Here is a 22,481-nt window from a genome sequence, read left to right as displayed (position 1 = left end):
TCTAGTATTGAATCAGTAGTCAGATATGTGCTAGGAGAATAGACCTTTTGGATGTACAAGAACTCACTAGTCTTGCAACTCGATCGGTCTCAAAAAAAACCTTAATCCGGGTAACTCGTTTTCCGCACCTGGGAGAAATCTCACTCCACCAATTAGAAGATGGTCAAAAACGCATTTAAAAAAATTGACTAGTGGTGTCACTAATAAACAGGCTTCCAGTAAATCATAGAACAAGATGTTGAGAGCCATTGGAATTAGACAAGCGAGAATTGTTGGTAGAAGATTCAACTCCTCCGTGCAGAACGAGCCTGCTTTTAAAAAGCCAGACCCAGCAAAAGCCAAGGAATTCATCGAGCACAATGAGGCCGTCATTCACCACTCTGAGAAGACGTCTCAGCTTTGGAAGAAAATCACGTACTTTGTTGCTTTCCCTGTCATTGCCTTGACTGCTGTCAACACTTACCTCGTTGAGGCTGAACATGCTCGCCACAGAGAACATACCAAGCACCTCTCTGACGAGGAGTGGCCAAAAGACTACCCATACCAAAACATTAGAAGAAAAGACTTCTTCTGGGGAGATGGTGACAAGACTTTGTTCTGGAACCCAGATGTGAACAGACACATCAAAGACTATTAAAGTTTGGCACGTACACAAAATCAATATATTTCATACAGATGACAGAATGACTACCACGCTCTCTAATTAAAGAGCAGAAAAGATATATAGATTATTGGTAGCGGCAATGGCAACTGAGTTTTCGTGAGGATGCCAGCTCAAGTGTAAAATTGATTTTTTGAAGTCGATGGTGTCGAAGTCCATCTTATTCATCATTGTTAGATTCTTCCGCTTGTTTGAATTCATTTTCTTTGCTTTAAATGCTGACTTATCCGCTTGAAGCACAATCTCCTTTTCTGGACCTGAGTTACCCACCACATTTTGGTAGATCATGAAATTATTGTTGTATGAACCGGTCATAATGGATTTGTTGTCTCCGCTGAATTGCACCTCAAATTTATCAAAGATCGCGTCATTCTCGTATGTGTCACACAACCGATCCCGGAGCTGCTCATGAATGTTGATTGTTTTGATTGGTTCCGACTCCATCGCTATATCCCATATCTTAACTGTCATATAATCTCTCGACACAATGTATCTGCCGTTTGAGCTGAATTTGACATCTGATATAGAAGAAGTTATTTCTGTGAAAAAGTTGTGGTTGGATGGATCCATATATTCCTCAAATACACGCGCATGGTTGTCGCACAGCGAGTTGACACGCATATCGTTCAACTTGATGGTTCCTTTCGAGGAGGAATACATGAATAAGTTGCAATCTGTAGGATGGAATTCTGCACTTGTAATCACTTCGGTGAGTTCCTCCATATTAACCGGTTTGATATCCACAATGTTAAAGGATTGGTCGGCTATTCCCAAATTCCATAAATTGATCCTGAGATCATCGGAAGAAATGAAAGTCTCTTGATCGGAGTTCACACTGATTGAATTCACGTGGTAGGCATGAGCGTTTGCATATATCTTTTTTGGTTGAGCTGCTGTGATGGTATCGTGCATGGTTAGCCTTGGAAGCTTTAGGTTTGCCGCAGATGAAAACATGGGGTAGGATTGTGTAAAATTCGTATTTGTATGGAACGAGGAATACTGTGAGTGTAATTTTGGAGACGAAACCGAGTTCTCGCTAAGGTTATTTTCCGACACCATCCTGATCTGCTTCTCAAACACCTTCCATAGCTTTATCGTTTTATCGTTGGTGGAAAGCAAGAAGTTGGATTGATTAGAACGTTTCAGCCATTTGATCTTGTTGATCTTTTCCTCGATCTCCAACGACTTAAGGTAATCAAACTCAGCATCGTGAGATTGGAACTCTGTGTAAAATCTGTACTCACAAGTTTTCTTGTTCTCATTTCTTTCGAATAACACAACTCGTCCTCCACGGTCGCCTGTTGCTAGGAAATCGCCGGTATGATCGAATTCGACTGTGGAGATGATATCCGCCTCGGTGATGTTCTCGATGTCGCCTTTATCGCCAAAACATTGGCTGAATTTCCAGGAATCGTCCATATCTGGCTCTATGTGAGTGAACTACCTATTGATGCTTTAGAAAAAAAACAGTAGATGCCCCAAATCAATTGACTGCAGGAATGCGGTTTGTATTGTGACTTGCCACTATGAGTAATGCTTTTGTAAATATCTGTAGAAAACACACCAAATTGGCTAATCGCTAATAAAATGCTTGCAGTCCGCCTTCTATGATTGCCCCTCTAATAGTTTAGGTCCGCTTGGAATCCAGTACAATTTTTTGCTTGCAATATCCAGATATATCGGTGTAAAGATGTTCAAACGACTTAAGAACAAAACACCGCAACCATCCATACGATTAACAACCTACTGTCCTATATTTTATCAACATATCATTACTGTACGCTATACATCAGCACTTCTACAACACAATTTAAGCAGTGGCCTTCTTAGCAGCGTCAGCAGGAGAAACTCTTCTTTCTCTGTTGAATCTTTGTCTGACTGGTGGAGTTCTGATTCTTCTGTCAGTTCTAGATCTGACTCTCACAATTCTGGCGTGGATAGCGCATGAGACACAATAAACCAACTTGTGGTACAGCTTTGGCAGTGGATACTCGTCGTAGACGGATGCCTCAGACAGATCTCTCACAGCAGCAGCCTCGACCATGTTTCTGATAGTGACTCTCTTGATGGCCTTATCCTTAGGGACACATCTGGAGCAGTTAACACATCTGACTGGCTTGACGTGTCCTCTACCCTTCTTGTTTCTTCCGTTGGACGATCTCTTCTTTGGCATGCTGAATGGTTAGAATATACTAAGATGGAATACGCAATGATTCAAAAGTGGGAACAACCGATTTCTTGATTGTTGACTCGGTATAGCTATCCTGCTATTGAACGTTGCAGAGTATTCCTTCAGCGGTAGTTACTTACTTGCACTAGTATCTATAAAATAAAATATGAAAAATTTAATGAAAAATTCGTCGCAGGTGCTCCCACCGGGTGCCCTGGCAGAAACACCGCGAGTTTTACCCCGATGCCCGGTACGCTGACGGCCTGCTTGGCCGGAGAAATTTTATTTGGAGGAGAAGTCTAACCCCGTTAGACATCACGTGACTGGGATTCTCAATTGAAAAATTGTCTAACCAGCCAGACGTTCGCGAGTCGAAATTAGCGTGTAAGGGTGTTCATATGTTCTAATATTACGCATTTAATTGGCTATCGTAAATCGTGCCACTACACCGGGTGAAAATATATTTTGCGTGGTGGACCAGGGATTCGCGAGGAAGCCAACCAGTTAAAGACAATTCAAAATTATAAAAAAAAACAGTTAGTTGTATCGAGTTACAATCAAGGTAGGTACTTTGGGCCTGGCTTGCCGATCACAGGTTATAACAGGTTATAGTTTCCAGAATTCTCATGCTAACTTTCTAGATGTTAAGACAAACCATCCGACTAGCCAGACCGGCCAGACTCTTCTCCACTTCTGTCATTGCCAGAAATGCATCGCAGGCTCCGAAGGAATTCAAGACAGCCAAAAGCCTTAGTGAAGTGGTTGACAAGTATGACTTAGTTGGTCCTGGTGCTCAGCCAGGCACTGTTCCTACGGATTTGGAACAAGCTACCGGTCTTGAAAGACTTGAATTACTTGGTAAGCTGGAGGGTGTTGAGGTTTTCGAGAACGAGCCTCTTGACTCTTCCAGAAAAGGTACCTTGGCCGACCCAATCGTTGTGAACTCGTACGACGACTACAGATATGTTGGATGCACCGGTTCTCCTGCCGGCTCTCATGAGATCATGTGGCTCAAGCCTACCGTGGAGAAGGTTGCCAGATGCTGGGAGTGTGGTTCCGTGTACAAATTGAAGTATCTGGGAACTGGAGAAGGCCACCACCACTAAGTATAGATATGTTATAATATGAAATTCGCCAGAAATCTTTATACAGATAGTGACGAAAAAAAGTAAACTGCTTTATAACTGGGCCTTGTTGCGACGAAGCAAAATGACTGAAAAGCGCAGTACAAAGCCTCTGGTCGCGTTCTTGGGAGGTCTAAATGAGAATTTGCCAGAATTCAAACAGTTTACGAAAACATTTGATGTTGTATTCTATGAGCTAGTTTCTAGAGAACAGTTTGTTTCTGATCTGAAAACCAAATTACACAATGTCGAAGCAATTTACGGTGCATGGGCTCCATTTGGGAAAATTGGAAATCTGGATAAAGAGCTAGTGGCCAAGCTGCCCTCGTCGCTGAAATTGATCACCGTCTGTTCTGCCGGATTTGGTGGATTAGATCTAGAGGCTTTACGTGAGAGAGGAATCAAGTTTTGCAATTCACCAACTTTTGGTGCTTCTGCAGTGGCAGAGACTGTCCTCTACCATGTCTTGAATGGATTTCGAAAGTTTGGCTTGTTTGAAGCCATTCTTCGCCAGAATCCTCATACAATCGAGGCCCGCTCGCTTTTGGGAAACGTAAAAAATTTCGACGCTGAGAGCGGGGTGTTTGTCCTTGACCACAGCAAGAAGTCGAAATACTGTTTTGGACATCATGTGGGGACGATTGAAGTCCATTCTCCAGTGGGGAAAACTGCAACCATCATAGGTTTTGGGGCAATTGGTAAAGAAGTGGGCAAGAGACTCTCCAGTCTAGGTATGAACATCATTTATATCAAAAGAAACAAGCTTTCCCCTGAGGAGGAGGCTCAATTGGGCTACAAAGTGCGCTACGCAGCCAGGATTCATGATGTGGCAGCCGAATCAGATTGTATAGTTCTTTGTCTTCCTGCGACTCCACAGTCGATCAACATGATCAACAAGGGTGTTATTCAGCTGATGAAAAAAGGTGTTATTCTTGTTAATGTTGGTCGTGGGTCCCTCATCAATGACGAAGATATGATACAAGGATTGAAGGATGGGCATATAGGATTTGTGGGTTTGGACGTGTTCCCTGAAGAGCCGCTGGTTCACCATTGTCAGAGACAAGATATGTCTTTGACTCCTCATGTGGGATCGGCAACCAGTGAAAATTTCGATCAGACAGCCATTTTCTGCTTGAAAAACATAACACAGTACCTGCTCCACGGTAAAATAGAAAATCTGCAAAACTAAGGATCTAGAAATCTTAAAAATCTAAAAATCTTAAGTTTAATAGTAAATAAATATTATGAGTAGTCCTCAAGAGACTACAGATCGCTGCGAGTGAGAGTGGAGACATCCAGTGGCTCACCGACTAGAACTTTTGGCCCTGAAAATGGTTCACAGGATTCCCTTTTGGTTGTTCCAACAGGAACGTCTTTTCCGGACTTTAATGCCTCCAGGATCTCCACAGCGGACTCGGCAGTCAAGTCCTCATAGTAGTCATCATTGATCTGCATCATCGGAGCATTGACGCACGCACCCAGACACTCAACCTCCTCGAGACTAAATAACCCATCTGGGGTAGTCTGGTTTGGTTGCAAGTTCAAATGTTTCATGATTGCCTCAATGACTGAATCAGAATTGCACAGCTGGCAGGGCGTGGTTGTGCAAATCTGTATATGATACTTTCCAACAGGCTCTCTATGGTACATAGTGTAAAAGGAGGCAACTTCGTACACTCTCATAGCCGGCATGTCGAGAAGTTCGGCTACGTGGTTCATAACAGCGATTGAGGTGAACCCCGCCTGTCTTTGTCCTAGATCAAGTAAAGGCATGACTGCAGACTTCTTGTACTGCGGCGGATATCTCTTCACAATCTCCATAGCGAGCTCTTTGTTCTCGGGAGTGAACTCAAATTTCATCTTTTGGTTGTTGCGCTGATTATCCCGATGAACTGCAACAATGTGAAGTCCGCGGCCTATAAAGGGGCGCTTTGAAATGCTTAGACGCGTATATCTTGAGAGAAACATGAACTGTAGTTGCAACAAAAGATGGGGTAATTCTTAATTTTATACACTTGATTAGCTAATCGTCAATATGGGGGCCATTGCTACACAACTCAAGAACAAACGGCATCGTCAGCACGTTATGACCATCGTGCATAAGAATTGAATCAATAGATGCAATGACATTTAAACTGACCCACTTTGCGGCACTCTTCCACTTCCTAGCTTTGAATATTAATGGAGAAGTATTCTCCCTGCCTTGTCTTCCAACAAACAATATAAAACAGTATCCTCTTTTTGGGGAAAAAATCACATTACGGCGATAGAATCCATATCTTTCATATATTGCGTCGTCGACCTATCTAGCTCATCAAACGGTACCTTGTTTCACGCTGAAAACTAATTGTACACTGAGTTGGATTTTTATAGTACCCCAAAATCTAGGGTTACTTACCTCATCGTGTCGGGCTTTACTTTGTGAAATTTTTAATTGCTTTCCCTAATGACTAAGAAACTATCGCTTGAAACCGAACTTGTCCATGTGGACGATAAGAACACCCACAATGCCTCAATTACTCCAGCCTACATGTCTGCAACTTTCAAGGCCAAAGACCTAGACGAAATGGGCCCATATGACTACACCAGGTCAGGAAATCCTACTCGTTCAGCTCTGCAGAACCACCTGTCCAAAATCATGAAAGCCAAGCATGTTTATGCTTTGAATTCTGGAATGGCTGCTTTGGATGTTATTGTAAGAATCTTGAGCCCAGGTGACGAAGTTATCGCTGGTGATGATCTTTATGGTGGAACTGACAGACTGTTGACATATATCAAAACTTTCAATCACATCAAGGTGGGTCACTATGACACTACAAATCTAGAGCTCATCACTTCCAAAATAACAAAGGACACAAAGATGGTCGTTTTGGAATCGCCAACTAACCCTCTCATCAAGATCTGTGATCTTAAGGCCATTGCAGATCACGCCCACAAGCAAAACCCGAATTGTGTGGTTGTTTTCGACAACACCATGATGACGCCTTTGTTCATGTCTCCTTTGGAGCTGGGGGCTGATATCCAATACGAGTCTGCCACAAAGTATTTGAATGGTCACCACGACATTATGGCTGGAGTGATTGCAACCAACAGTGATGAGTTGGCCAAAAAGGTGTTTTTTGTTATCAACGCTACAGGCGCTGGTATCGCACCTTTTGACTCTTGGCTGCTGCTCAGAGGTCTTAAGACATTGGCATTGAGGGTTGAAAGACAACAGGAGAACGCTATGAAAATTGCAAAGTGGCTCGAGTCGCAAAATGTAAAGGTCAGATATCCAGGGTTGGAATCTCATCCACAATACGAGCTCCACAAGAAACAATGTAAAGGTGCTGGAGCAGTGCTGTCTTTTGAAACTGGAGATGTCGCTGTTAGTAAGCGAATCATCGCGGCTTGTGAGATATACTCTGTTACAGTGTCATTTGGATATGTGGCTTCACTGATCTCTCTTCCATGCCTGATGAGTCATGCATCGATTTCAGCGGAAACCAGAAAGGAAAGAGACTTTCCTGAAGACCTGATTCGGTTATGCGCAGGCATTGAAAGTGCAGACGACCTGATCGAAGACCTTGCTCATGCTTTCAAAGTCGCTGGATTTAGATGATTTTAGATATACAATGTTATTACCGCCCTAGCTTCCACCTAGTAGTAATCCGTGCACCAGCGCCATAAAATTTTTCTGCGGCGAGAAATGATTGAGTATATATCAACAGATAAAAGGAGGAGAAACAAAACCAGGAAAAAGCATTTATTACGATCGAGTTAGTAGTCTTGGAAGCCGTGATTGTTATGAACACCTAATTCAATCTATGTCAGCCTTGCAACATAAAAGATCGGGTTCTGCCAATACTACTCAACAGGTGAATAGAAACATAATAGCCTCACACTATCAAATTGCACAAAAAATAGGCGAAGGTTCGTTCGGTATCATCTTCAAGGGCTATGATTTGCTGAGAGATAACCAACCGGTCGCGATTAAGTTTGAAAGCCGAAAGTCTGAGGCTCCGCAGCTCAAGGACGAGTTCAAAGCGTACAAGATCCTTAACAGTGCCATAAACAATTACCTGCGCGATGGACCTGAGAACGATAACCATCACTATCTATCAATTGAAGGTATTCCGAAGGTGTACTATTTCGGGCAAGAAGGTTATTACAACATACTCATAATACAACTACTGGGACCCTCGCTGGAAGACTTGTTCGAGTGGTGCGGTAGAAGATTCAGCGTCAAAACGGTGGCGCAGGTAGCCAAGCAGATGATTCAACGAATTCAATTTGTTCATGAGAATGATCTCATTTATCGCGACGTCAAACCCGACAATTTCCTCATTGGCGCAACCTCTGACGACAATCTGATATACTTGGTGGACTTCGGAATGATCAAGCAATACAGAAATCCTGTCACCAAGCAGCATATACCGTATAGAGAACGGAAGTCGCTAAGCGGCACTGCACGGTACATGTCTATCAACACGCATTTGGGAAGAGAACAATCAAGACGAGACGACTTGGAATCTCTTGGGCATGTGTTTCTGTATTTTTTGAAAGGGGAGCTCCCATGGCAAGGGCTCAAAGCACCTACGAATAAGATGAAGTATGAGAAGATTGGGGAGAAAAAGCAGGCCACTTCAATTCAGCAGCTCTGTCATAAACTACCGAAATCGTTCGCAGACTACCTCACGTATGCTCGCAACCTGCGCTTTGAAGAGGAGCCTAATTACGAGTATCTCATATCGTTGATGGATGCCGCGCTAGAGGACATCGGCGAGGTGGACGATGGCTATTACGACTGGATGAAGCTGAACGATGGGAAAGGCTGGGATTGGAATAAAAATAGGAAAACTAATCTCAATGGATACGGGTCTAACAATCACCATGCTAGCAGACACCACAAGTCAAACAAGGCTTTTGCTCCAACACGGCGCGTTTCGCAGCATACGAAAAGCGATCCACACGAGAGTCAACCACGGTCGAAAGTGGATGAGAACACTCGGCTTCTTCTGGGAGCTGCTAACGGCCATTACGACTCCTCAGGAGATCCGTATCAGCAGGACACAGAGGAGATTCCAGAAGGAATTTTTGGCTTTTTCAAGAGCATCTTCTGTTGTTGTTTGTAGTGTATAATAGAGGTAGAATGATGAGACGAAATTTCCAAAAATTCTGATCGCGCAATAATATTCGATTCTTCATCACGCACCAAACTATTAAATCATGTCGGTGTTCGAGCTTGGCGACCGAGCGCTAGTCTATCAAGGAGAGTTACTGTATGAAGCTAAGATACTCAAGATTTTCTATCCCTTATCCAAGATAATCAAATTTAATGACGAGAAAACTAAAGATGTTGTTGAAACTGCACCAGAACCGACGTTCCTTGAGAGATATCGATCTTCAAAGGCTTATTTTGTTCACTACAAAGGATGGAAGTCCAAGTGGGATGAATGGGTCACGCCGGAAAGGATTTTGCCGTATAACAAAGAAAACTTAATCAAGCAAAAGGAGTTAGTTCAAAGCCATCGATCTGTTGGATCATCCGTTTCTAACCGACCTAAAGTGAAACTCACGTTGAAAGGCACGGTAAGGCAGACAAACAGCGCACCATCGAACTCTACAGAACCTTCCAAAAGGGCCGAGTTGAAAGTTCAAATCCCCGACTCAATAAAATACGTTTTGGTGGACGACTGGGAAAATGTGACTAAAAAGCGAAAGCTCGTTCACTTGCCTTCTAAAGACTGCATTGCGAACATTGTAACAGCATACACTACACAGCTTCAACTGTCTTCAACCGCTCAGGATGACCCCGCGCTCGACAACAAGCTTGAGATTGCTCGCAGCCTACGGCTCTATTTCAACCAAGCATTAGGCTCCTTGCTTCTATACCGCCATGAAAGAACGCAATACAAGATGGTGTTGGATAAATTCCCCGACTCTGAGATGTCGCAAGTTTACGGTGTAAACCATTTACTGAGACTTTGCGCTATCCTGCCCAACTTAGTGATACAATCGACTATGGACCCGCAAAGCATTTCTCTAGTACGCGAGTTTCTGGAGGATTTTTACGCCTTCCTTAGTGCCAATCTGAAGGAACTTATTGAAGATTATGAAAACGATCTGCCCACATACTGATCTTAAATATAGGTCTCCATATCACCGAGGTAAAGATTTAGTTGTTGCATCAACTTATCCAGAGGCGCCTGTTCGACTAGAGTCACATCGGATTGGTTGCTGAGCTTGCGAAGTGAATGCTGCACTGCGAGTCGGTGCAGCCCCATATAACTGTCGTCAAGACTGATAAGCTTTCCGTTCGACGAGTTCAAGCTGACAATTCCAGTTTTGGAAGACTCAATGGATGTAGCACACTGATAGCTTTCGTAATCTTTTCCTCCAAGGGAACACTTGACTGGACTGTCTCGAAACACGACGTCTTTCATATTCCAATGGACAATACGCCCGTCCTTGGCTCCTGTAAAGATACTGTTTTTCGAGACCCATTCAATGGCCGTGATGGCACCTGAATGGCCATACATGGTAGCAAGTGGCTGCTCTTTTCTTATATCCCACAGCTGGATACTGCTGTCCTCCCCTGCAGCACATAGTTGATATGGGTTTTGTGGAGACCATTCGATGAGGTGCGTTTTATTGCGCTTGTACGAGAGATACGTCGAAGTACAGAGCTCTGTTTGGGTAGCAGATCTCATATCGAATAGCCTGACACCAAAGGACCCTGCGAAGGCAACCAACCCGTCGTTATTTTCGCTAGCTGCGAAGGATTTTATACCTCGAGCTTTATTCTTGTAGAGAGGACTCGAAGACCTTGAAGTATCCCAGAAAAAAATATTCTCTTTGTAGATAGACATCATAGAATTGGTCAGACAAGACTTCCATGAAGTCGGGCTTATCTCAATTTGAAATTCGTCTCCCACGTCGGTTAGTGAAGTATGCTTTCGGTGATTGAACTGCTTGATGAGGTCAACGTGGGTCAGGTCAGTAGACCTTACGTTTGGAATAAGAGAGAGATTAGCAATGCCATTAGTGTGGCCAGTAATCATCAATTTTAAATCATTTGTCTCGTCAAGAACATTGTGCAACCACTTTATAGAGCAGACATTTGGTGCGGTAAAGCTGGTCAAGTAACCAAGCAAGTTCTTCTCGGTATCCAGCTTAAACATCTTGACGTTCTGGTGGCTTGAAGAAGATCCAACGGCAATCAAGTCTTGGCTGACATCCATACAATTTAGAAATTCGTACGGATTCAATGGCGAGCCGTAATCGATTTTCCAGTAGCTAGATTGCAAACCCTCTTGCACAGGCGACTCATCAATAGGATACATTAAAAGAATGACTAAAGTTGGATTGGGTATGATAAGTAGAGACCAATGGCAAAATTTAGCCCTTTATATTGCAGCCATGTATTCTACACTTTGAAACATCTTCGAGAAGGCTGGACTGAAACCAACTTATTTTTGGTATACACTGCCCGGTTTGGTAGCTAGGCCGGTGAAAAAAAATATTAAAATGCCAAGGTCTATGATTTTCGTATCCTGCTCCCAAATCCTGCATGTAAGCCTTAAGTCACATGTTCAGTGGTTCAATGACTTACCTTTTGCAAAAGCGGTTGGGTAGTGTTTGTATACTTTTCTTTACAGTTCTCGAATCAAATGCAGAGTCGTGAGACGTTTTTGGGTTAGCAAAAACCATGTGTCTTGACTAATCTAGGTCGAAATCCGCGACACATAACTCTCAGCGTGCTTGAGATATCTTAAGATCTCGCTCTCGTACGCATGATCTATTCGCAAATAGCCAAAAGTATTAACTAATGCTTAAGTAATCGCGGGATTGGAGGAAGTAAAAATATCAGAAGGCGATATTGACTAATTGATTTGTTTGTAACGTCATCATACCCATTTTACAGTTAAAGTGGGGGGTTTTTGCTAAGCTTTTAAGTGAGAAAGACGGGTTCGGCTACTGCATTTACTGCATTTCTAGGGTATCCAAGCTCATATACTGCATTGTGACCAAATTTGTCACCAAAACTATAGGTAACCTCCTTTCAAAAACACATTTCTGTTTTTTGGCCTACGATGTCAACGCGGTCGAAAATTCGGGTCAGAGTGATAGCAGCTGAGGGACTATGTAAGCGGGACGTTTTTCGGTCCCCGGACCCTTTTGCAGTTTTGACGGTCGATGGCGCACAAACGCAAACAACCGAGACTGTCAAAAAGACACTGTCGCCGCATTGGAATCAGTCTTTTGAGTTCTCTGTAACGGAGAATTCCATTCTGATCGTGCAGATATTTGATCAAAAGAAGTTCAAGAAGAAGGACCAAGGCTTTTTGGGTGTCGTCAATATTAAAGTTGGCGATGTTATCAATTTGAACGACACATCAAGCGAACAGACCATTGCTGAGGAGTTGAAGAGGTCTAACTCACATCTGACGGTTTCCGGAAAATTGATACTCACCATTTCTCACCAGAATGCTTCTGCGAGAGATTCTAGAGATCCTTCCAATTTTGTGCAATCGAACACATCAGCGCAGACACCTGCGTCTACCGTAGCTTCACCTTCAGTTTCTAGCCCAAGGGCTCCAGTCGATACCGGAAATTTAAACAATCAATTTCCAGGCTCCGCCGCTGCTGCTGCTATATCATCTTCCGTTAGACCTCCACCAGCAAGGCAATTCTCTTCGTTCGAGGATCAGTATGGTCGACTTCCCCCTGGATGGGAGCGGAGAACTGACAATTTTGGCAGAACCTATTATGTTGACCACAACTCAAGGACTACCACCTGGAAAAGACCTACATTGGACCAATCTGAAAGCCAGAGAGAACAGGAAAGGGAAAGAGCGAGAGAGGCTGAAAGAACGCAATACCGTAATAGAACATTGCCTGAAACCAATTCTCAGGTAGATCAGGCTACTGCAATGACCATGGCTGCCACAGGAGCAACGAGTCCTGGCCTTGGTGAACTTCCTCCAGGTTGGGAACAACGTTTCACTCCAGAGGGAAGGCCATATTATGTGGACCACAACAGCAGAACAACTACGTGGGTTGATCCAAGAAGACAGCAATTTGTTAAAAGCTTTGGCAACAATGGAGGATACAATGCACAACGATTGTCAGCTATGGGTCCGCTTCCAAGTGGTTGGGAAATGAGATTAGCCAATACATCTAGAGTTTATTTTGTCGACCACAATACCAAAACCACGACATGGGACGATCCAAGATTGCCATCATCGCTTGACCAGAACGTTCCTCAATACAAACGTGATTTCAGAAGAAAGCTGGTGTATTTCAGATCGCAACCTGCAATAAGAATTCTTCCAGGGCAATGTCATATTAAAGTTAGAAGAGACCATCTTATGGAAGATGCTTTCCGTGACATCATGAGACAAACCCCAGAGGATTTGAAGAAGAGGCTGATGATTAAGTTTGAGGGAGAAGAAGGACTGGATTACGGTGGAGTTTCTAGAGAGTTTTTCCAGCAACTTTCGCACGAAATGTTCAATCCGTTTTACTGCCTTTTCCAATATGCATCGAGCGACAATTATACACTTCAAATCAACCCAAACTCAGGTGTGAATCCTGAACACCTGACGTATTTCAAATTTATAGGAAGAACTGTCGGTTTGGGAGTGTTTCATCGTCGTTTCCTGGATGCCTTCTTTGTGGGTGCAATGTATAAAATGATGCTTCATAAGAAGATTGTGCTGCAAGATTTGGAAAGTGTGGATGCTGAGATGTACAAATCTTTATGCTGGATGCTCGAGAATGATATCACCGACGTCATTTACGAGACATTCTCGATTGAAGAAGATAGATTTGGAGAAAAAGTTATCATTGATTTGAAACCAAACGGTAGAAACATCGAGGTGACGAACGAAAATAAGAGAGAATATGTCGAGCTTAAGACTGAGTGGATTATCTCCAAGCCAGTGGAGGCTCAGTTCAAGGCCTTCATGGATGGATTCAACGAGCTGATTCCTCAAGAATTAGTTTCGGTCTTCGATGAGAGGGAATTGGAGCTCTTGATTGGAGGACTGGCAGATATTGACATTGAAGATTGGAAGAAACATACAGATTACAGAGGCTATCAAGAGAGTGACGAAGTGATCCAGTGGTTCTGGAAGTGCGTGAGTGAGTGGGAAGGAGAACAAAGAGCAAGGTTATTACAATTCACCACCGGTACATCCAGAATTCCTGTCAATGGATTCAAGGATTTACAGGGATCAGATGGTCCAAGACGTTTCACTATAGAAAAAGCTGGGGAGCCGGACCAGCTTCCAAAATCGCACACTTGTTTCAACAGAGTGGATCTGCCTCCATACAAGGATTATGAGTCGCTGAAAAAGAAACTCACTATTGCCGTTGAAGAGACAATTGGATTTGGCCAAGAGTAAGCGATCCATTGACCTGTTAATACGAATTCCCTTTTTTTAATTATGAGTATCTTGAATTTAAGTCTAGGCGTGTTTATGATGTATGTGTTCTTGGAGACACCACTTTGTGTTACCCGAAAGTGATGTACTATGATGCACTAATTTTATATATCCTTGGCCAATCGGATCCTTGACTCCTAGGGTCATGACAAAACATCATTCGAGAAGGAGCTGTAGATCAATGAGAAAATCTACATCGAGAATCCGTTGAAAAGGAACAAATTACCATCATTTTTTTTGTTGCGTACATTTTTTTTCCAGAGAGAAGCTGTGTAGGGGTGTATTGGAGCCATCACTGATAATCCCAGATATCATCAACATGCATTCATGCTAAATAGTGGTATACATTTCTATCAGATTCATCTCTTGCCAGATACTCTTTCTCAATCAAGTCCTCAATTCTCTGCTTGATAAATGAAGGCTGTGGTTTGAATCTGCTAATGAGCTGACGAATAACCTCGTTCACCAGCTCCTGATGGGTGGATTGTCTGCGAGCTTTCATAATACGCACAACCGCAGCTTCAGTTTCAAGAATTCTTGATTTATTAATGGCATCCATTGTCTCAGATCTCTGCGAATCATCTTCAACCTTCGATCCAGAAGAGACAGTGGAAACCTTGATTTTTGTTTGAGGAGACTTGAACTGCTCATTGATCGAAAAGACGTCCATAGGGCGAATATCCTTGGACATCGGAACTTTCTTCAGTAGTCTGGTTCTCGAAGCGACAGAAATAGATTGCAAATGCCGTATCAAGTCCGGCTTGGGAATTCTTGTTATTTCGTGAATCTCTTCAAAAGTGTACTCTTGTTTATCCGAGCCCTCTCTAAAACATGCCAGAATGATAATCGCAGAATATGTTGACATATTCACTTCATACGTCTTTTTCGGATAGTGAATGCGAATGTCAACGGTACCAAAGTTGGGAGCCCACGTTAGATTTCGTCCACCATATTTAGTCATGTAAAATGACTCGTATCTATTTCTTAGAAGCTCTAGCTCTTTTGGGTATTGCACTTCACTCAAGGCTTTGTTGATAGGCATAGGCCAGAAGGTGGTAGTTAATATTGATGTTTCCATATCCAACCTTCTACCGTTGATTTTGCGAATTTCCTCGTCTCCAGAGATTTTTCGATTAAACTCTCCTGATAAATCCTGCGAGGTCTTGATGTCTTTAAACATTCCTTCAAACTGTGACGTAAATGACGAGCCTATTTCTTGTTTGAGTTTTGTGATCATATTCATTTCAATATCGTTGGAGCTCGATTTCTGTTGCAACAGACGCCTTGCGAGATGATTCTTATAGTATTTCTCGAAAACATCCTTTTCTTTAATGAACCGGAAGACAATGATTGATTTGTCAAGTAGGTTTTCTACTTCTTCCTGTGATTTGTCCTTGAATGATTTTTTGATACCGTCGTCAATGTACAGAGAGAGATACTCTGCAGTTTTATTATCAAGATTCAGGAATTCGGAAACGGAAGATTCAATTTCTCTCACAACTCCAGGATTTCCATCAAAAGCATTCTTGATTATCACGTCATATTTCTCCTTGAGATCCAAGAAATTTTGAATCCAGCGTACAGCAAACTGTGTAGCGCTTTCCTTAGCACTCTTCTTCTTTGCTCTTTTATCCGGATCCTGTTCTTCAGTGGATTTTTCTTGAAGCTCCAACTCCTCTTTTGTTTTGCTATTCAGATTCTCGCAGTTGCTGAGAACTATAAGGCGAAGTTGTCTTTTAAGCATTTCAAACTCGGAATCAACTCGTCCAATTAGCCTATACAACGAGGCCAGCATTTTGAAATTATTTTCACTAATCCAGTGTCGAAGTCCATCATTCTCAAGTTTCATTATTGACTCCATATGCCTCGTGATCAGATCGTTGTCCATCAGCTCGATAAGTTTCGGCGAAGTCACATCAGGAAGATATAATTGGATACGTGCCTCCTCATCTTGGCTAAGTTGCATAACATTATCAATGTATATCGTACCCGATTGGTATGTAAGAAGCTCAGTAGCTTTCTGTTCAAAATATGTGTGACTCTGTTGTAATAATACCGGCTCAAAATAGCGAAGATAGTAATTTTCTCCATACGGAACCTTGTTGTCTGAATCCATGGAGATTGTCTCTGAAAGGGAGCTGAACATGTAGATGATCGCTTTGATGATAAACTTGTCAATGATTTCACCGTGTCTGCTGCGGTTAATGTATTCAATGATGATGTTAATAACGGCCATACCAATCTCGTTTTGATTGTACTTGATTATACTATCCCTGAAGGCCTTTAGCCCAACATCGTAAATCAGTGGTAAGTGAAACTCTTTGGCATAAACCCTATCAAGATACATCAACACGTCGCTGATCATACGCATGCTCAGCAAATGGTCTTCCCATACATTGTTCAATTTTAACAAGAATGTTTTGTTATCATCATTATTGAGACTCTCGAGAAGTTGCTTACGAGTTTCATTTAATAAGTGTTGTTGGATGGTGAGCTCCACATGGTCATAGAGCATCTTTCCCTTCTTGCGCAACACTAAATTGTACGCCTTCCGGTAAAGTTCTTCAAACGATAATTTTGAAGCATTTTTGTGTTGAATCTCTTGAATTGCATCTCTGATTATGGCCCAGGTCTTTTCAAAGTCGATCTCGCTGGAAACAGTCTTCTTAGGTGGCCGAATCTTGGTACGCCCACGTACCCCCCATGCGTTAGACATGCTGATCTGAAGAAGTTGTAATCAGGTTACGCAGCCCAGAAAAATTTGTTTTTCGCAAACCATCCTCATAATGGCCTCGGACATCCTGGACGTCTTCAACATCAAGGAAGAGGCTCGCGTGCAGCCAAAGAAGCGCGCCCGTTCAGAAAATGACTTTGGGTCACAATCCAAAAAGAAGAAGCATGCCATGAGCAGAGAGCTGTATAATCTTATTGGTTCCAATTTGCCTCCTGTTGCTGTTGAAAAAGGCTTCAAGTTCAAAGACAAAATCAACTCAGGAAAAGCAAGTCCGTGGGTTTGGGCACCTTTTAAAAATGAGGCTAGATCAGACGATCTCGAGCTTCATCACTGGGTTAAGGGACCCGTCGCACCATCAGACGAGCAAAGATCATACAATTTTGCAAAATACAACACCTCCCTTGATATTCCATCGTTCAGCAAGGAAGAATACGATGAGAAGCTAAAGGATATGAGCGAAGACTGGGATTTCGAGGAAACCAAGTTTTTATTTGATTTGGCTAGGGATTATGATTTGAGGTGGGCGGTGATATACGACAGATACGAATTTTACAACAACAAGCAAAGAAGCCTCGAAGATTTGAAAGAACGACTGTATTCTGTATCGGCGAAGCTTTTGAACTCCAACCCTGATGGCACAAGAGATGTTGCTTTGATCAAAGGACTAGAATCGTTTGACAAAAAACAGGAACTAGAAAGAAAACAGTATTTAGACCGGTTGATTCATAGAGCTCCAACGGAGATTGCCGAGGAGGAATCATTGGTCATCGAAGCTCGGAAGTTCGAGCTGGCTGCGAAAAAGATGCTCATGGAAAGAGCACAATTGCTGCAACTTCTTGACTCTCCCCAATCTTCCGCCTCAATTGAACAATATACCACCTCGTCTGGTCTCACCCAGCTTTACAACTCTCTTATGACTGTGGACAAGTCGAAGAAACGGAAACCAGAAGTCCCCGTTCCTCCTCAATTGGGTCCAAATGCTATTCCTCACACGCAACAAATACAGCAAGCGCAACAACAGCATTTGATGAGACAACGCCAGGGCAAAAAGTCATCTTTGTCACAGAAGCTGTATGGAGGCAAACAGGAGATTTCACAGCAGCAGGCGCAGTCTGAGGTTTGGCAGCTTTTACAATCTAAACTCACGGCCGAAGAAATGGAGGTGTATGGATTGAGGTTTCACGATGAGAAGTTACAACCAGGCGTTTACATCCGTTCACAGAAACTGTCGAGTTTTAAGCCAGCAGTGCAGGCTAAGGTGGCGGAGGTTTTGAACGAATTGCAAATCTCCATGAAGCCCACTCTACCAACAGCAAACGTTTGTTCGAAGTTCGATCAGTTACTTCAAAGCATTGCTACATTGATTGATCTAAAGAAGCAGACTGATAAGCTCAGCGGCGAAGTGGCTCTCATAAAGAGTCAGAAAGGAATTGAGTAGAGCGATATGTGTATTAATAGCGGCTTTGTACAAGCCGGTACCTATCTTTCGAGATTAATAGCGTTGCCAAATTTAGCATAAAGCAGCTTTTTCAGATTATTAAGTTCCTGATCGATGTCCTCAATCTGGCTTTCCAGCTCGCCGATTTTTGAATCGAGCAATTCTTGATCATTCTCCAATCTCTCCACGATCTCTGATTGTTTCATCAAAACAAAAGAATCGCCAATCTTATAATTGAGTTTCTCATCTTCGTCGACAAGTTCAATCTCTAATGCTAAATCGTCAAGGTATTCTTTCTCTTGTTTGTGTTCATCAAGAGTTGCACTCAGCGCGTCCTTCTTTGATATCAGTGTTGAGAAAGAGTTGATTTTTTGCTGGTCTTGCCAGGTTACCTCAGTGGTGTTTTTCTGGCCCTCTGGTAAAAGTTCCATGCTGTGCAATTCGTTTATTTTCCGAAACGAAATAATTTTTTATCTTCCAAGCTATTAGTGACGCCATGGCAAACGTCCAATCTAAAGAGCTTATTAAACGGTATCTTACCGATTCTAAGGAATTTCCGCAGCTAATATCGCGAGAAAGGTTTCACTCAATAGTTCAATTGGTCTGCCGTAACCAATTATTGGACGAGGAGGAAACTGAGTTGTATGATATATTATCGAGACAGAAACAGAACACTCTTGAGCGCGTTGAATCGAGTATCGACCAGCTGGATTTGGGACGTATAGATACAGACAACAATGAGACTACTGTACAGGTAGAAGATTTGAGTCTTATGCAATTGATACAATCGATGGATCAACTGAACCAGTCTCTGGAGTCGCGAATAGAAGCTATCGAGCAGGATATCAAAGTTGAGCTAGAGGAAATCAATGAGAAAATCGATGCTCTCAATGACCTCCGATATGGAACCATCAACTTTGAAACGTCAATTGAATCGTTGTGTAAAGATTTACATGAACTCGAAAATCGCTTATTGGAATTGGGGAAATAGTCATACATTTATTTGCGGATCTATATCTGCAACATCAAATTCGTCGCCGATGTACTTGAAACTCTCGAACTTCCAATTCAGAGAACACGACAGATGGAGCATATATTTATTACCGCTTTCGACACCTATAGCTCCGGTTCTTTTCGAATCTTTTATGTATATTAAACGACCTATTCGGGAGTGCAATAGTGCCATTGCGCACATAGTGCATGGTTCGTGTGTAGTATAGACATGATAGTTGAGACAGAGGTAGTTTGTAGGGGCTGAAGGGTCTGGACGAGCTTGCCTACGCTGTAGCTCGTTTTTTGCTATTTCGCCAATGCAATTCATTATCGAGTGTCTCATAATGTCCGATGAATCACGCAAATCAAATTTCTGGGCCATTATTTGATCTGTAGATGGGTCAACAAAGATGGTCACCACAGGGAGGCCTTTACTTGTTCTGGACAGATCCGAAATTAGTTTCAGATAACCATGTACTTTTTGTTCACAGAACTGTTTGTAGCTTTCATTCAGCTCTTGTATCATGGGATTTCCTTTCCAAACAATAGGCCAGTATTTTGCTGACCATTCTGCGTTTAGCTCTTTGTCAAAAGGCTTATTAAGTGGAGCTTTTACTTTCTCGATCCGTGAGCGTTTCAGCGGACCGAACAATATCTTCTCAAGCTCCTCTTGGTTGATCTGATCACAGGCACATATTAGAACCTTCAGCAAATCTCTATCGTTCTTCTTCGCTTTCAAAAACCGCTTCAAATGTCGTAAGCTATTAGCACTCTCTTTGAATTCGCTTTTTATAATTGAGTTTATCAACGAGGATTCTTTGGGTTCAATGTATACTATCCAGTGGTCAACCAAAAAAGGCTCCGTGCTATCTTGGACTTGGATCCTTCGATATTTCTTATAAAAAGTGAAAGTTTCATAATCTATATCATAGCTCATCCTCCTTTGTGAAAAGAATTTTTTATGAGGTTTGATCAGTATGTTGATGAAAACAAGTCGTCTGATGATTTTGAGCCCTTGATCCATGATCTTTTTGAAACACGTTGGCATGGAACAGGACGAGAGATATGGATTGAGCGTGTCAAAGACCGTAAAATTCCGTCCACGCTAGTAAAGCCTAATTACAGTCACGAAGAGCTGATCGATATGCTAATCGGATACCTGGCTGATAATCGCTATGAAAACGCTTTGATCAACGGATTAGTGACAGGCGATGATTTGGAAATTGCCAACAGCTATGGATTCAAAGGCCGAAATGCTGTCACCAATCTATTGAAGTCCCCTGAATTTAGACTGGTACACACAATCATAGGAACGGAGACATTTCTGGATCTCTTGATCAATTACTCGGCGCGGATGGGAAATGTTTATCTCTGGGGCGAATTGAACGAAAGTAATTACAAGACGCAATGCAAATCATCACAATTGAGTATAAAGAACATGCTTTACAGTGAGATATGGTCTTTGCCACGGTTGAATCCACTACCTGAATCTGCCTCTCTAATTTATGACGTTTTCAAAACGGAACATGGCCGACATCCAAAACTCGAGTTTCTACTTGAGTCCATGCGCATCTATCATATGAATCATCAACCAGATTATCCATATATATTAGACTCGATTTGTCCCGAACCTACAAATATCAAGTCCAATTTTGACTTAGCGGTGGGAAAAGAATCCGTGATAAAGTTTGTTACCATAGTACTTGAAAAGATCATGCCTAAAGAACTTTTTGGGTCCCCTCATAATAAGTCAGTGCTATTCAAGAAGATTGCCGAAGTTCTTAACAGCCATAAAAAGGATTCCATATATGTGTGTAATGTGGCAAAGAATTTCAAGATCACAGATGTTGGCTGGCTGGTACCAGAAAGAAAGATGAACAAACACGAGTTCTTGAAAGCACAAAACACTTGGACTCAATTCATTGGGTGGTTTTTTAATTCGCTGCTATTCAAACTCGTAGCTTCTTTTTTTCATGTCACAGATGTCTCTCAATCTTTTGAACTACTCTACTATAGACATGACACGTGGAGACGGATCTCCAAACATTTCAAAGACAAATACTACGGCCGGTTTCTGGAAAGGAGACCGCAGAATCTGAACAGCTATTACACTTATGCAAGAAATGACGATTTTATTGGCAGCCAGAAACTGCTACCGAAAGCTCATGATCTACGATTTATTACAATGCCATTCAAGGGGTCTAGGAAAAATATATTCGAATACATGGATCGTCATAAGAACGAAGTGAAGATAGCAAACCTCGTACTTTCCCACAAACGGAGAAAAAACTGTATCGACTCTGTGAGCGATCTCCCATACGAGCTGTTGAAATACAAAAATCAAATTACAGGTCCGGTATATGCTCTGAAGTTTGACATCCGTCAGGCCTATGACACATTGCCCAGAACGATGATACTGCCACTGATTTCTGAGCTGCTCAAGGAGACACCCGAGACCTTTGAATTTCATATTGAACGCTATTTTGTGCTGAGCGCACCAACTGCTACCGGAAAACGACAGCGCCGTAAGCTTTCAGTATTGCAGGGGCATGAAAGCGTGCTTTCGGATAAAGTGCTATCGCACGCCAATACTCCTTCAGTATTGAAAAAGAGTGAAATTATGAAGATTGTCGAGCAGCAACTCGAACACGCAGCTCTTCTCTCGTCATCAGAGACATTCCATAGAAAAAAAGGCGTTTTCCAAGGTTTTCCTCTCTCCGGTATCTTTTGTGAAATCGTCTATGACAAGCTCACTGAATATCTGCTCTCGCTAGGAGGCGACAATGTGAAAATTATCCGGCTTGCTGACGATTTTCTAATATTGTCAACTCAGATGGACATAATAGCAAAATATCAGAATCTCATTGAGAAACGCATTCCCCAGTTCAATCTCACTGTGAACAAGCAAAAAAGTACTGTGTCCGAAGAAAC

The 22,481-nt window shown here is 42.4% G+C and overlaps 15 protein-coding genes across 15 annotated transcripts; 9 read left to right on the top strand and 6 right to left on the bottom strand.

Annotated features, from left to right (window-relative positions):
* Nucleotides 1-197: 197 nt before the first annotated feature.
* OGAPODRAFT_15587 (uncharacterized protein) lies at nt 198-2,126 on the bottom strand. Its single transcript, XM_018353830.1, has one exon. The coding sequence runs from the start codon at nt 2,078-2,080 to the stop codon at nt 704-706; it is 1,377 nt and encodes a 458-aa protein (XP_018212049.1). The 5' UTR covers nt 2,081-2,126; the 3' UTR covers nt 198-703.
* On the top strand, nt 200-2,126 carry OGAPODRAFT_92540 (uncharacterized protein). The gene has a single exon (XM_018357179.1). The coding sequence runs from the start codon at nt 236-238 to the stop codon at nt 635-637; it is 402 nt and encodes a 133-aa protein (XP_018212048.1). The 5' UTR covers nt 200-235; the 3' UTR covers nt 638-2,126.
* Nucleotides 2,127-2,410: 284 nt separating this feature from the next.
* On the bottom strand, nt 2,411-2,950 carry OGAPODRAFT_15585 (40S ribosomal protein S26-B). Its single transcript, XM_018353829.1, has one exon. The coding sequence runs from the start codon at nt 2,832-2,834 to the stop codon at nt 2,472-2,474; it is 363 nt and encodes a 120-aa protein (XP_018212047.1). The 5' UTR covers nt 2,835-2,950; the 3' UTR covers nt 2,411-2,471.
* Nucleotides 2,951-3,339: 389 nt separating this feature from the next.
* On the top strand, nt 3,340-3,966 carry OGAPODRAFT_15583 (uncharacterized protein). Its single transcript, XM_018353828.1, has one exon. The coding sequence runs from the start codon at nt 3,473-3,475 to the stop codon at nt 3,935-3,937; it is 465 nt and encodes a 154-aa protein (XP_018212046.1). The 5' UTR covers nt 3,340-3,472; the 3' UTR covers nt 3,938-3,966.
* Nucleotides 3,967-4,040: 74 nt separating this feature from the next.
* On the top strand, nt 4,041-5,904 carry OGAPODRAFT_92536 (uncharacterized protein; the record flags this gene model as incomplete). The annotated part of the gene is made up of 1 exon (XM_018357178.1): nt 4,041-5,904. One exon carries the CDS (start codon nt 4,041-4,043, stop codon nt 5,142-5,144), a length of 1,104 nt encoding a protein of 367 aa, XP_018212045.1. The 3' UTR covers nt 5,145-5,904.
* On the bottom strand, nt 4,064-9,097 carry OGAPODRAFT_97752 (uncharacterized protein). Its single transcript, XM_018357972.1, has one exon. It carries the CDS (start codon nt 5,921-5,923, stop codon nt 5,219-5,221), a length of 705 nt encoding a protein of 234 aa, XP_018212043.1. The 5' UTR covers nt 5,924-9,097; the 3' UTR covers nt 4,064-5,218.
* On the top strand, nt 6,402-7,556 carry OGAPODRAFT_47169 (uncharacterized protein; the record flags this gene model as incomplete). The annotated part of the gene is made up of 1 exon (XM_018355541.1): nt 6,402-7,556. One exon carries the CDS (start codon nt 6,402-6,404, stop codon nt 7,554-7,556), a length of 1,155 nt encoding a protein of 384 aa, XP_018212044.1.
* On the top strand, nt 7,718-9,097 carry OGAPODRAFT_15581 (uncharacterized protein). Its single transcript, XM_018353827.1, has one exon. It carries the CDS (start codon nt 7,762-7,764, stop codon nt 9,067-9,069), a length of 1,308 nt encoding a protein of 435 aa, XP_018212042.1. The 5' UTR covers nt 7,718-7,761; the 3' UTR covers nt 9,070-9,097.
* Nucleotides 9,098-9,162: 65 nt separating this feature from the next.
* On the top strand, nt 9,163-11,261 carry OGAPODRAFT_75193 (uncharacterized protein; the record flags this gene model as incomplete). The annotated part of the gene is made up of 1 exon (XM_018355986.1): nt 9,163-11,261. A coding segment is annotated over one exon (913 nt), but the record flags the coding sequence as incomplete, so codon positions are not given.
* OGAPODRAFT_92532 (uncharacterized protein) lies at nt 10,158-11,280 on the bottom strand (the record flags this gene model as incomplete). Its single annotated transcript, XM_018357177.1, has 2 exons — nt 10,158-10,174; nt 10,227-11,280. 2 exons carry the CDS (start codon nt 11,278-11,280, stop codon nt 10,158-10,160), a joined length of 1,071 nt encoding a protein of 356 aa, XP_018212040.1.
* Nucleotides 11,281-11,831: 551 nt separating this feature from the next.
* OGAPODRAFT_15580 (uncharacterized protein) lies at nt 11,832-14,622 on the top strand. The gene has a single exon (XM_018353826.1). It carries the CDS (start codon nt 12,031-12,033, stop codon nt 14,344-14,346), a length of 2,316 nt encoding a protein of 771 aa, XP_018212039.1. The 5' UTR covers nt 11,832-12,030; the 3' UTR covers nt 14,347-14,622.
* Nucleotides 14,623-14,689: 67 nt separating this feature from the next.
* On the bottom strand, nt 14,690-17,101 carry OGAPODRAFT_97741 (uncharacterized protein; the record flags this gene model as incomplete). Its single annotated transcript, XM_018357971.1, has 1 exon — nt 14,690-17,101. One exon carries the CDS (start codon nt 17,099-17,101, stop codon nt 14,711-14,713), a length of 2,391 nt encoding a protein of 796 aa, XP_018212038.1. The 3' UTR covers nt 14,690-14,710.
* Nucleotides 17,102-17,171: 70 nt separating this feature from the next.
* OGAPODRAFT_92529 (uncharacterized protein) lies at nt 17,172-18,963 on the top strand (the record flags this gene model as incomplete). The annotated part of the gene is made up of 1 exon (XM_018357176.1): nt 17,172-18,963. One exon carries the CDS (start codon nt 17,172-17,174, stop codon nt 18,555-18,557), a length of 1,386 nt encoding a protein of 461 aa, XP_018212037.1. The 3' UTR covers nt 18,558-18,963.
* On the bottom strand, nt 17,180-18,988 carry OGAPODRAFT_85506 (uncharacterized protein; the record flags this gene model as incomplete). Its single annotated transcript, XM_018356804.1, has 1 exon — nt 17,180-18,988. The coding sequence occupies one exon, from the start codon at nt 18,986-18,988 to the stop codon at nt 18,599-18,601; it is 390 nt and encodes a 129-aa protein (XP_018212036.1). The 3' UTR covers nt 17,180-18,598.
* A 48-nt stretch (nt 18,989-19,036) lies between these two features.
* Nucleotides 19,037-20,450, top strand: OGAPODRAFT_15579 (uncharacterized protein). Its single transcript, XM_018353825.1, has one exon. It carries the CDS (start codon nt 19,054-19,056, stop codon nt 19,546-19,548), a length of 495 nt encoding a protein of 164 aa, XP_018212035.1. The 5' UTR covers nt 19,037-19,053; the 3' UTR covers nt 19,549-20,450.
* Nucleotides 20,451-22,481: the final 2,031 nt, after the last annotated feature.

The sequence above is a fragment of the Ogataea polymorpha genome, assembly GCF_001664045.1.
Source record: "Ogataea polymorpha strain NCYC 495 leu1.1 chromosome Unknown OGAPOscaffold_2, whole genome shotgun sequence".
In the NCBI taxonomy this organism is placed as follows: Eukaryota; Fungi; Ascomycota; class Pichiomycetes; order Pichiales; family Pichiaceae; genus Ogataea; species Ogataea polymorpha.
Note: the sequence above shows the minus strand (reverse complement) of the source record. Positions and strands in the feature narration are given on the sequence as shown.